This window comes from Myotis nattereri (genome assembly GCF_964212035.1).
Source record: "Myotis nattereri genome assembly, chromosome: 9".
Lineage (NCBI taxonomy): Eukaryota > Metazoa > Chordata > Mammalia > Chiroptera > Vespertilionidae > Myotis > Myotis nattereri.
Window position 1 is genome coordinate 34,800,682 of NC_138084.1, and position 14,182 is coordinate 34,814,863.

General features: G+C 41.1%; 1 protein-coding gene across 1 annotated transcript in view; it reads right to left on the reverse strand.

Moving 5' to 3' along the window:
* PARVA (parvin alpha) overlaps window positions 1–12,373 on the reverse strand; it is a 47,021-nt gene extending 34,648 nt beyond the window's left edge. The window contains exons 1-3 of the mRNA XM_081098894.1: window positions 12,091–12,373; window positions 11,939–12,009; window positions 10,777–10,879 (exon numbers count right to left, since the gene is read on the reverse strand). Of these exons, the coding sequence (XP_080955020.1) occupies window positions 10,777–10,879; window positions 11,939–12,009; window positions 12,091–12,157 (241 nt within the window). The 5' untranslated portion in view covers window positions 12,158–12,373. The remainder of the gene's footprint in view (window positions 1–10,776; window positions 10,880–11,938; window positions 12,010–12,090) is intronic.
* Window positions 12,374–14,182: the final 1,809 nt, after the last annotated feature.

Below are 14,182 nucleotides of genomic sequence, written 5' to 3' on the forward strand. Positions count from 1 at the left end.
CCAAATCTTTTCTAGCCTTATGAACTTTTTTGTTAGTGTGTTAAGAGAAATATGTTTAAAAAATCTACCGCTGTGACAGATTTGTCAGGTTTTTGTAATTCTGACTGTCATTTTTTATTTTTTATTTGTTTTTTGTTAATGCTCACCAGAGGATATTTTCCCACTGATTTTTTTTAGAGAGAATGTAAACGAGTGAGAGAGACCCATCAACCCACATGCACCCCAATAGGGACCAGGGATCAAGCCTGCAACTGAGGTACATGCCCTGGACTGGAATTGAACCCATGACCTCTCATTCCACAGGCTGATGCTCTAACCACTGAGCAACCAGCGAGGGCTGTCATTTTGAATTTTTATACATTTGATTCACAAAAGTGCATTTAGATTTAAAATGTCTTATTTTCCTGGTAACGTTAGTCTCAATCAATATGTAGAGATTCTCTGTAGTAATGCTTTTGGCTTTAAAATCTACGAATTTTGTCTGATCTAAAAATAGCTACCACAGCTTTCTTTTAATTAGTAATCATCTAACATATATAATTATTTCCACAGTTTTTCTTTCAACCTTTGTCTTGTAAATGTAGTTAGCATATCTACAAGATTTTGTTTTGTTATCTAGTCTGACAATCTTTTTTAAATGGATAAAGTCAATTTACATTGATGGGTTTACCACTATACTTGGATTCACTTTTATTATACTGTTTTTCTGATCCTTTACTTTCCCTTATGTCCTTGGATTAAAGTTTCTATTCCTTTTCATTTAATTTTCTCCCCATTACTAGTATGGAGGTTACACATATTTTTATTTTTTTTTAATATATTTTATTGATTTTTTACAGAGAGGAAGGGAGAGAGATAGAGAGTTAGAAACATCGATGAGAGAGAAACATCGACCAGCTGCCTCCTGCACATCCCCCACTGGGGATATGCCCGCAACCCAGGTACATGCCCTTGACCGGAATCGAACCCGGGACCCCTCAGTCCGCAGGCCGACGCTCTATCCACTGAGCCAAACCGGTCTCGGCCACATATTTTTATTTTAACAGCTACCTTAGAAAATTTATCACATGCATTTAATGTAATAGAATCTTAAATTGATCGGTATCTTTAGTTAATCAGCATCTTTATCAATATCTATAATAACAAAAGGGTAATATGCTAATTAGACTGGACATCTTCCGGACGTCCTTCCTGACGAAGTGGGGCTTGAGGGAAGCCAGCCCTGGTCCCAGGTGTCTGTGGGCGGCCCGAGGGAAGCCAGCCCAGGTCCTGGGTGCTGGAGGGAAGCCGGTGCTGGCAGCCAGGGGAAGGAAGGCCTACTCTTGGACGAATTTTCGTGCATCAGGCTTCTAGTACTAAATACTATAAGGACCTCAGCACACTTACTCCAAAGTCACTCTAACTTAAGCACTATAATTTTGTAGTATTCTGATTCAATCTTAATTTTTTAAATGAACAAATTAGACATTATTGTGGTTGTTTTATATTTGTTCAATTATTGCTTCAATCTACCCACCATGGTAATCTTTGCTCATCATTTTTGGTTGCATTTCAGATCTTCCTTTTAGATTCATTTTCTTTCTTCCTGGAGTGAAGTTCTGTTGGTAGTAAACCTTTTCCGTTTAGTTGATTTAAAATGAATTCATTTTTATCTTCATTTTTAAAAGTGTTTTTTTTTTTTTCTGGGTATAAACCTGTAAGTTGACAATTTTTTTTTCTGCACTTGAAGATTTCATTTCAATATTTTTTTGGCTTTTGTTCCTGATGAAAGACAGCACTCAGTACACTGTTCTTTTATAGGTAATTTATCTTCAGTGTTTCTAGGTTTCATTATGAAGTATGTAGGTATATATTTCTTATTCTTTATCTTGTTTGGGATTCCCAGAGCTTCCTGAATCTGGGAGTTCATGTCTTTCATCAATTTTAGAAAATTCTCAGTTGTTATGTCTTTAAATATTGCCTATACTCTAATATCTTTCTCTTCTACTGCTAGAATTCCAATTAGCTATATGTTGCATCTTCTTTTAAAAAAAAAATCTGTCTTTAATTCTGTTTTTTGCACTGTTGTCTCTATATATTGCATTCTAGGTAATTTCTTTAGTGCCATCTTCTAGTTTATCCAATTCCTTCTTTAGCTGTGTATCCACTGAGGTTTCTCATTTCATTATTACATTTTTTTCATCTCTAGACATTCCATTTGTTTCTTTCAGATTTGTCCTATCCAATTTTGATAGTTCCTGTTCTTTAATCATCCTTTCAATTGCCTTTTAAAACTTTTATTTTAACATATTAATCATACTTAATGTTCCATAACTGGTCAGTTGTTAATATGTATAGCAATGGTAGGATGGACCTACAGTTTATTGTTTCTGTTGATACCTGCTCATTATAGCTTGCTTCTCCTGGGTTTGGAGATTTCTGATTGTGGGCTCATTTTCTCTGGAATTTTATCTCTGGGAGTTCTTTGTGACCTTGTTTTAAAATTCATTTCTCTAAAAGGATATATTTTTGCTTTTGCCTTGGGGAGCACTAAAACTGGGCCACATGTTGACTACATTTTCAGCGTAGGACTTTTAAATGCAAATAATTAGTGTGAATCAGAGATTTGATAAGGAATTACCAAGTTCAGACTTTTTTTCCTTTTCCGCTCATATCCAAGTCTGAGAGACATTTACCCTTACTGTCTCTCTCTGTGGGACCAGATTTCTAATTGACCCACTGAAAGTATTGCCCTTCAGAGAGCCTTTATTAATGGCCCTTTCCTGCTCAGACTCTATACAGGCTTTGTCTCTTGATCCTGTATGTGTGACCCATTAAACCTCAGGCTATAAGCCATTAGGAATTAACACTTATCTCATTGGATTTACACTTTATTATACTTGGCATTAGGAGAACTTCCTAATGCCATTTCCACACCATTTTAGCCGTACCATACAAAAATATGTTTTTAAAGTGTGCAATACCAAGAGGATTTGATTTGAACATTTAGCCATCATATTGAACAGAAAATTTTCCTGTTATTATATTAACTATTACATTGTGAAAAAAAACTTATTATGGTGGTGGTAGCCAACATTTCTGACTTATTTCTAATACAATTTCTTTGATATTTCACTATTTAATATGTTCACTGTTAGGTTACATATATTGGTCTTTATCATATTTAGGTAGTTTCCTTTCCTTCCTGTTTTCCTTGGGATAGCTGTTGAAATGTATCATGTATTATTTGACATCTATCAAATGAATTCATTTTGCTACTGAAATTTACATATGCACTCTACCACTTTTTATAAGATTGATAATATACAAACATGAAAAAAATTCAAGCTGTGAAAATTAAGTCTCCTCTCCACATTGTCATCCCAAGTGCTCTAGTCTCATTCTACCGAGAAAACTTATTGTGACTATTAACCAGAGGTAGTCTCTACATACTCGAGCATTAGATGTGTCCTTTAACACACGCAGTGACACTATACTCACAGTTCTACACCATGCTTTCTTTTTACTTAGTAAGACATTGTAGAGAGCTTCTCTGCTACTTATAAATAGAATAATGACTTTCATCCAGCTTTTGAGTTTTTCATAATCCACAAAATGCCTCCACCAGTTTAAGAATAGCAGTAAGCATTATCTTCAACTCTCCTAGAATCAACGACTGTTACAGGAAGACCTCAGAGCAGTGCTGTTCAAAAGAATGTACTGTTATGATGGAAATGTTCATTTCTGCACTACCCAATATGGTAGCCACTAGACACATTTCAAGAGCTACTGAGCTCTTGAAATGTAGCTGGTGTGACTAAAAAAATGCATTTTATTTTTTAAAAAATATATTTTATTGATTTTTTTACAGAGAGGAAGGGAGAGAGAGAGAGAAACATCGATCAGCCACCTCCTGCACATCTCCCACCGGGGATGTGCCCGCAACCCAGGTACATGCCCTTGACCGGAATCGAACCTGGGACCTTTCAGTCCGCAGGCTTACACTCTATCCACTGAGCCAAACCGGTTTTGGCAGAAAATGCATTTTAAATTTTAATTATTTTTAATAGCTACATGTCACTAGGTACTGTATTAGACAGCTCAGCTACAAGGTTGCCTAGGCAATCTCCTGATCTTTGCTGCAGAGAAATATTTTAATAGAAGAAACAAGATTTGAACTCAGAGCTTGTGTCTTTCTTCATTCCTCGTTTAGTTTTAGCAGAGCTGCTACTTCAGCTGAAGTTCTTTTGGATATAAGAAAGCAACTCTCAAAACCAATATGATCAAAGCCCTTTAAGATGCTGCTCATTCCCCACATCACTAGTTCTCTTAAAGCTTTTCCCACCTGTACTGCCCCCTCCTATAATTTGATACCATAATTACCTCACAAGGAGATACTCTGCTGGAATTTCCTCCATTGGGTCTAAGCAACCCTCCAGTCACTGATCTTCTTAAAGCCCCATTTCTGATCTTGTCACTTTGCTTACAAGCCACTGAAAATAGTCTAAAGTTCTTAGTTCAAGGTCCTCTATGATGCAGGCTCACCTTCTTTCTGTCAATAAACTTTTCAATTTGGAAAGCTCGTAAGGTTTACAGAAGAGCTACAATGATAGTTCAGACAATCCTGCACATCCTGAATCCAGTTTTACCAACTGTTAACACCTACTCATCACTGTCTCCTCAGTCTCCTGATCTGTGATAGTTTTTCATGACGTCGACAGTTTTGAGGAGTGCTGGGTTTTTCTTGTGGAAAGGCTGGTGCTCCGGGTTTTGGTGAGGAAGCCCAGAGTGGATGTGCCCCTTTCACTGCATCCTGTCAAGGGTACATGCTGTCACCATGACTTATCACTGTGCTTGCCTCCTCCCACATCAAAATTACAACTAAATTATAGGACAGCCATCTAAAAAGACAGGTTTTACAGTCATGATGACTAAGAATTGAGAGGGATAGCTCAGCTGCAGAGGTCCCCAGCCCCATAAGGACTCACTTGCTCACAAATTCTCTGGGCTCCAGCACAGGGGCAATGGCTCAAAGAGTGCCAGAAACATATAGGGAGGAACTACATTGGATGAGGGCTGGAGGGGCCAGGGAGGCTCTCTCCAGGGGCAGAAGTGCTGGCTGGTGCCAACTCTGACTAACACCATTTGTCCTAGCCAGGTGAATCCCTGACACCCTGCTCTCCACACGCACTTCTTGTGCTGGACCCTAACCTCTTCCAGTGGCTCCTCCACACAAGTGGCCTGCCTCTGTTCACACTGTGGTCTTTCCTAAATACTCTCAAAGCTCCACAAACCCCAAACAAGCCGCTGTTGGCCTCAGAATGCCCTTTACCTCTTGATACGTGACCTCAAGCTCCGCACAGGCAGCAAGTAGTCTTAAACTGTATTGTAATTCCTTGTAACGCCCATCAGACGGCCTGAAGGCTGGCATAAGTGGCGGCCAGTACTGGCAGCTAAGTGGCCACAAACCCAGCACAAGTGGCGGTTGGCCTCATCTCGCTTGGCAGTGCCCACCTAAGTGTCCCAAGCCGAGTAGAAGTGGCAACCAGCCTTGGTGTGGAGCATAGCCTCCCAGAGTTCCCGCAAGACCGGCACATGTGATAACCCACCACAGATCACTTTGTAGCTCCTACTCGGTGGCCTGAAGCGCAGCACAAGCAGCGGCCGACCTTGACCTGCAATGGAGCCCCTCCCAAGAGGCTCCAGAACCAACAGACCTGGTGGCTGGCTTTAGACTGCATCATAGCAAGACCCAACCAGCTCCACAAACGACACACCTAAAGGGCAGATTAGCTGGGCACAAAAGCCCTGCTAAAGTGACTCCTGCTCTGTGGGGTCAGCCTCCCGCACATCAGCTCAGCCACTGTCGTCAGCGCTCTTAGCCTGTCAGCCTGAGGATCAACCACACTGAGGTGCCAACATCAGTAAAGGCTGAAATATGGCAGGAGGGCCCAGACGGCCCACACAGGGGATACCTTGGAGCACCTGGATCAGGAGACAAGAAATACTATGTCCCACAGGACACCTACTACATAAAGCCACTCTTCCAAGATGGGAAAGGTAGCTATCTACTTAATACATGAAAAGAAGTAAATAAAATGAAGACAAGCAATCTATCAGAGTTTAAAACACTAGTTATAAAAAAATGTTCAATGTGTTTAGGGGAAAAATAGATGATGAACTTAGTGAGAACTTCAAAACAGAGATAGAAAATATAAAAAGTAGCACTTAGAAATGAAGGATGCATTAGGTGGAATCAACAGCAGATTCGATGAAGCAGAGGATCAAATCAGCACTTTGTAAGAAAAGATAGTGGGAAACAACCAACAGCAAAAAACATTTTTTTAAATGAGTACAGTTTAAGGACCTTTGGGATAACATCATAGGGCTACCAGAAGGAGAAGGGAGAGTACAAGGGATTCAAAACCTATTTGAAGAAATAATGACTGAAAATTCCCCCAACCTAATGAACAAAATAAACCTACTAGTCCAGGAGGCACAGAGCCCTGAACAAGATGAACCCAAAGAGGCCTACACCAAGACACATTATAGTTAAAATGCCAAAGGTTAAAGATAAAGATTGCATCTTACAAGCAGCAAGAGGCAAATAGTAACATACAAGGGAACTCCCATGAGACTGTCAGCTGATTTCTCAACAGAAACTGCAGGCCAAAAGGAAATGGCATGAAATATTCAAAGGGATGAAAGGAAAACACCTAAAACCAAGATAACTAGGCTATCATTTAAAATCAAAGGCGAGATAAAGACTTTATCAGAAAAGAAAAACTTAGGAGTTCATCACCACAAACAAAGGGACTTCTTTAAGAAGCAGAGAGAAAAATATTCTCACTGACAGGCAAACAGTAAAAGCAATGGATAAAGCTACTACGAAGATTAAAAATAAAGTAGAAAGATCATTTGTAATTACAACAATAAAGTAAGGGCTACCCACAAACAAAAGAAATAAAAAAGAATGACAAAAACGAATATGGAGGGCGTGAGTAAAAATTGTAGTTATTTTAGAATGTGTTCGGACTAAAGCAACCATCAACTTAAAATAGACTGATGTAAACATAGTGTGGTATATGGGAAGCACATGGTTACTAACAACCAAAATGATATAACCAAGAAATAAAGAGAAAGGAATCTAAACATACCACTATAGAAAGTCATACAAGACAGCAAGACCATAAGAAAGGAAAAGAGAACTACAAAAATGGCAATAAGTACACGTCTATCAATAATCACTTTAAATGTAAATGTACTAAATGTTCCAATCAAAAGACATAGGTGGCTCAATGGATAGAGAGACAAGACCTGTACATATGCTGCCTACAAGAGACCCACTTTAAATTAAAAGCAGACACAGACTGAAAGTAAAGGGTTGCAAAAATACATTTCATGCAAACATAAATGAAAAAAAGCTGGGGCAGCAATACTTATATGAAGTAAAATGGACTTTAAACCAAAGGCTGTAATAATAAACAAAAAAGGGCATTTCGTAATAAGAATGGGATCAATCCAACAAGAGGATAAAACTCTTATAAAAACATTTACGCACCCAATGTAGGAGCACCTAAATGTATAAAGCAAATATTGACAGATATAAAGGGAGACATCCACAGTAATAGTGGGGACTTTAACACCCTATTGACATCAATGGATACATAATCCAGATAGAAAATCAAAAAGAAACAGTGGACTTAATGACACATTAGGCCAGATGTACTTAATTGGTATTTTTAGAACATTTCAACCAAAAGCAGCAGAATATACATTCTTTTCAAGTGCATATGGAACTTTTTCCAGGACAGACCACATGTTAGGACACAAAATGTCTCAATAAATTTAATAACTTTAAAGTCATAGCAAACATCCTCTCCTATTACAATAATATGGAACTAGAAATCAATTACAATGAAATCAAGGGGGGAAAAATCAAAAGATATCTTGAGACAAATTAAAATGAAAACACACAACCACCCAAATCTATGGTACATAGAGAAATCAGTTCTAAGAAGGAAATTCATAGCAATGAAGACCTACCTAAAGAAACAATAAAAATCTTGAATTAACAAACTAACCTTACACCAAAAGGCACTAGAAAAATAACAAAGCCCAAAATGAATGGAAGTAAAGAAAAAATAAAGATCAGATCAGAAAGAAACAAAATAGTCTGAAGAAACAACAGAAAAGATCAATCAAACCAAGAGCTGGTTCATTGAAAAGATAAACACAATTGATTAACTTTTAGCCAGATTCATAAGAAAGGAGAGAGGGCCCAAATAGATAAGACCAGAAATAAGAGGAGTAGCGACAACTAACACCACAGAAATACAAAGAATTATAATACTATGAACAAATATGCCAACAAATTGGACAATTTGAAAAACTGATAAATCCTAGAAACATACAAGCTTCCAAGACTGAATCAGAAAGAAACAATCTGAACAGACTGATAATTAATAACAAAATCCAATCAGTAATTTAAAAAAACTCCCCAAAAAACAAAATACCTGGATCAGATGGCTTCACAAGTGAATTTTACCAAACATCCAAAGAAGAATTAATACATATCCAAAATATGTATGTATGCCCAATGGAATATTACTCAATTATAAAAAAGCATAAAAAAGCAAATCTTACATTTGTGACAACATGGATGGACCTAGGGTATTAAGGAAAGTGAAATAATTTAGAGAAAGACAAGCACCATATGATTTCACTTATATGTGAAAATCTAAAAACAAAATGAAAATAGAAGCAGACTCAGAGAACAAATTGGTGGTTGCCCTATGGAAGAGGGTTTGGGTCAAAAAGGTGAAAGGGATTAAGAAGTACAAATTGGCAGTTACAAAATAATCACAGAAATAAATGGTACAGTCTAGGGAATAGAGTCAATAATCTATACTAATAAAAGGATAATATGTTAATTAGACCGGATGTCCTTTCTGACAAAGCCAGACCCGGGCGAAGCTGCCCATGGTCCCAGGCGCCTGCAGCTGTGGCTGGCCCAGTGGGGTCCCTAGGCCTGGACTGCGGGATCAGGCCTAAACCGGCAGTCAGACATCCCCCGAGGGGTCCCGGATTGAAGAGGGTGCAGGCCGGGCTGAGGATACCGCCCCCCCCCTCCTGTGCACAAATTTCATGCACTGGGCCTCTAGTATTGTAATAACACTATGGTGTAGGTGGGTACAAGATTTCAGATGGGATGATCACCTCATATACTGGACACCTGAAACTAATAATACTGTATGTCAACTGTACTTAAAAAAAAAAAGCCACCTCTCACTAATATGCTCAGATATTGATTTCTAAATACATATCTAATAAAAGAAATCAGGGCTTCTTGGAGAAGTGGTTGATTCCAGGGCCAGAGTAAGAAAAACAGAAGATGAGCCTGGTATATCTTATGATGCCAGAAAGTGCTAAGAAAAAAAAAGGAGGCAGCATGTCGAAAGTGTGCAGGAGCCAAACTGAAAGAGCCCCCAACAGTCAAAACTGGAAGTATATCAGCAAAAATGAGTAACGATGGCATTGGATTATAATGTGTAGTATAAAATAAGCATCCTTGTGTCCACACTGACATAAATAAGTAACTGGGGAATAGAGGACAGTGTTTCCTTACAGAAGAATTCCAACTAATAAATGTAGAAGGAATAAGGGAAACAGAAAATCCTCACTAGACCATCACAGTATTAACTGAGGCAGGCCTGCTCCACCAATTGAAATTAGTGAAAGAAGTTTAAGGAGAAACAAGATCTGTGCAAGTCTTAACCTATCTCCTCCCAAATAGTAACGTTTTAGTGAAGAAATCTGGCAGACACCACTTTAACCAAATGATCAAGGTGAACGCCACTAATAATAAGATGTTAACATCATCTCCTCCCTGATATGATACAATGAGAAGGAAACATCACTTCGGTGGTATTCTTCCCCAAAATGTACAACTCTAATAATTATTTTCTCTTGTCCAAATCTCTGAGGTGGAAGAGAACCATGTGTGCAGGTGTCTGGTGGACAATTAAGCATGAAAGTCTAGAACTCTGGGCAGAGGTTTGGACAAGAGAAAAAAACTGGAGGACAGTGAGGAGAAGTCCAAATACATTCAAGTTCAATTTGTCTTTTCAACACTAAGATCACCCCTGAATTCTCCTTTCCCTCTCCCACGGCCCTAAACTTTCACATGAATAGCCATGAACCTACACAGGGATACACACCTTCACAGAGGTGACAGACACTGAAACTGATCACACAGGCACGTAGTCCCACACACTTGCACCCAACCTAGAGAAGGGCATGCACAGGAACACACACACACACCCGTAAGTCACAGAGGCACACATGAAGACCCATAGATCACAAAGGTCCGTGCACATCTGCTGGACACACCCACTCATAGGTGACAGAGGTATATACACATACACACACCCAGACACATGTGAATATATCTACAGAGGCCACACATGCAGTTTTGTGGAGAGGGTGAGGCATGTTTTCAAGTATATAGTGAAATCTTTTCATCTATTCAGTGGAGGACCTTGACTGCTGGGGGGGCGGAGAGGGGGAGGCAGCAGCCCCATCTGGTCATTGAGCCTCCCTTTGCCATTCATCCATGTAAAACCGATCTTGAGGAGACATCTAAAAGCTCCACTGGTCTGTTATTCCACACTGTACACATTCCTGTTCCATTGCAGGTGAACCACTGGGAACTGAGAACAACTCCTTCTAACCGGGAGTAGGGGGTCCGTCCACCTGCTATTAAAGATCCACCGCAACAGTCAACTCTCCTCTTACCAAACAGCTTCTGCAGGACTTGTCCGTCATATAAATCCTCAGCCAGGTCTTTCACAATGATTCTTTCTCCAACCAGCACGTCATTAATCCAGTCAATTAATACCTAGAGAGAGAGAGAGAGAATAAGAGAAGAGCCATAAGGTGTTTTCTTATAGGCCAGCTTTCTTAATCCTGGACACATACAATCTAAATGACTACAATGACAGAACCAAATGTAGAGACCATAGCAGCACTCAGAGGGGCTGAGCAACAACACTAGGGTTTATAGGAGGCATCCTGGAGGACATGAACCCACTTTGACCGTAATCTGAAGAGGAATTAGAGGTGTCTGGCTAAAGGGGACTGCATAAGCAAAGGCAGGGCAGTGGGTGAGCTGGAAGCAAGCATGGCGTGTATGGGGGGCCACCAGGAGCAGGTCTGGTGTCCATGTGTGGCCAGGCAGGGGACAGTCTAAGGTTGAAGGGGCAGCTAGAGCAATGGAGACCCCAGAAACCACCCAGGAGTGTGGGCTTCAACCTGCAGTTGGGAAACTGCAGGCGGGTGTTTGAGCGGGAAAATGATAGATTCAGATTTGCAGTTTGAATGAACCACTCTGCACCCAGTGCCTATTGGTCTTGTTTCAACTAAAAGCTGGAGAAGTTGAAGAAGAAAAACATAGGATGGAAAATTGGAAGGGGGAATGAAATGAACATTTTGAGGGGTGCCTACATGCCAAATGTTATGCACAGTATTTCATTTAATACCATATATTTCTGTTTGCATTACATCTCCTCCACTCAGCTGTGACCATAAACCAGTTGGCTTCTCTGAGACTCAGTTTTTTCATCTGTGAAATGGGGGCTGATCACTAATTCCTTCTTCACAAGGAGCTTTTGAGGGTCCGTAATAAAAGCAGTGAAAGGAGTGAGTGGACTAAGACCCTGGCAAATGTGAGCTTATTTGCACTAGCTTCTCTGATCCTCATTATCAGCATGACTCTGGGTATTTGTCCCACTTGTGTTAAATCTTAGATGTCCACTTACTGGACCATGAGCTGCCTGCAGGCAGGCACTGACGTGACTTTATTCTCCCAGCAGTGGCTCGCGTGGTGCCTACGTAGGGTGAGTGGTCTATAGACACCTGTTGTGTCTGGGAGACAACCGGAGCCCTAATGTCTTCTTACCTTCATCAGTTCTTGGAGTTTGGGGTCGCTGCGCGAGTTTGGATCCACCATTGTTCGCACTTCATTCTCCTCTTTAAAAAGAAAAGGGGGTCAGTGCGGGTGGCTCCACTGGGAGGCATCAGGCTACCCCAGAGAACAAGAGACCCCGTTACCCAGCATGGTGTCCTCCGGGTCCAGCTCGAAGGGGATGGGGCTGAGGGGCAGGTTGATGGCGTTCATGCCCTCCTCCTGAAGCTCGGACACTGTAAGGAGAAGGAAGCACAGTCATGTCACAGCCGCCGACGGCAGGGGGGTGGATCTGACAGACGTGTTGGATATTGACACTGAGAAACAAAACCACGAAGGTTTGGTCACAGCGGTGGCTCAGCCTGCAGGCAATCCCCCAGCTCTCCTTGCTAAAAGGACTGAACTGTCCCTTGTAGCTCACCTCGTCCAGCTGTCACCCCATTCCCTTTCCTCGGAGAAAGTTGGGAGGTCTCTGCCTCCTCTCAGAAACAATCTCAGAATAAGTGAAAGCGAGGTGGGCTGGGAAGTCTTTCTTAAGTGTCTGCCTTGGGTGTCCTGCCGTCCCTCCTTCAGAGGGCTTGCTGTGGGGGCCTGATACCTGTTGACTGGATGAAGGCGCTCACCATGTGAAGGCTGCCTTTATGCTGTACCCCATCTCCATGCTCGGCTCAGCCTTCTCTCCTGATTTGGCATCCCCAAGTGTTTTTCTGATTGTCCTACTTCACCCCTTCCAGTTGCTGTGAGAAAGCCTCAGTCCAGCCTCTTTCCTAGGCTCTGGTCTTACCCCTTCAAGCTCGAAGAAGCTGAGGGCCCTAGGAGCCATCTCTCCTAAAATCAGTGACTTAAATCCTCTCACCTCTCTATTCAATTCCAGTTCGGATAATTACTTTTTACCAATCAACCACACACACAAAAACACATTCTCTCTCACAGTGTCGGTCAGCAGAAGGTTCTTCAAGAACTAACATGGCAGCTGCAATCAGCCTTAATAGAAGCCATGTCCCATCTTTCCATTTTATTTTATTTTTTATCGACTCTGGCCTCACCGATTGCCAGTATACACTTGCAAGAACTCTTGAGCACAAGGCAGCCACTTACAAAGAGTTCTTTCATATTAGCAAACTCACTGATGGTTGCAGTTGGATGGAGAACGAGATTGCCTAACAAAGGCACTCTACCCCAAAGAGACCCAACTTGCATTATAAAGCTGGCATTTCATCCCGTGGCCGTGGGCCCTTGACATTTATGTGGGATATCAGCCAGTCACCGTCTTGAATCTCCAAATTCACAGACACTCATTACCCTATAAAAGTCTCCCCCATAAAACATGATGAAAAATATGAGCAGTACCTTCAAGACCGAAATGATTCTATCGGTAAAGGGTTGTATTTGCTTTTTAGAGAACTGTTTCCTTAGACTTCTATAATATCTTCTCCTATTCCAAGGAGCGGCAGTTTGCTTCTTTTCTAGGCTGTTTCTCACAAAGCAGCAAGATTTCCATCACTTAATAAGCACTGCTGCACAAGAATGGGAAGTGAAAATAAAGTCACGCTTTATGCGGGTGAGAGGCTGCGCCTACTGGACAGGGAAGAAACGGGTTGTTACTGGCCAGGACCTTCTCTACCTACATTCTCCCCCAGGTCTGTGCTGTCCAATATGGGAGGGGTTGGCCACATGCGGCTCTTTCAATGCAGATGAATTAAAAATTTAGTTTCTTTGCCCGGTTGGCATTGCTTAGTGGTTAGCATTGGCCTATGAACCAGGAGGTCCTGGTCAGGGCACATGCCCAGGTTGTGGGCTCAATCCTCAGTGTGGGGCATGTAGGAGGCAGCTGATCAAGGATTCTCTCTCATCATTGATATTTCTTATTTCTCTCTCCCTCTCCCTTCCTCTCTGAAGTGGAATAAAAATAATTTTTAATTGAATCTCTTAGTTGTACCTATCACATTTAAAGTGCTCGATGGACCACAAGGAGCTGGTGATGACCATACTGAATAGCACAGATGTAGATTTCCATCATCACAGGAGTGGACAGCATTGTCGTAGATCAGTGGTTCTCAACCTGTGGGTCGCGACCCCTTTGGCGGTCGAACGACCCTTTCACAGGGGTCGCCTAAGACCATCCTGCATATCAGATATTTACATTACGATTCATAACAGTAGCAACATTACAGTTATGAAGTAGCAACGGAAATAATTTTATGGTTGGGTCACAACATAAATGAGGAACTGTATTTA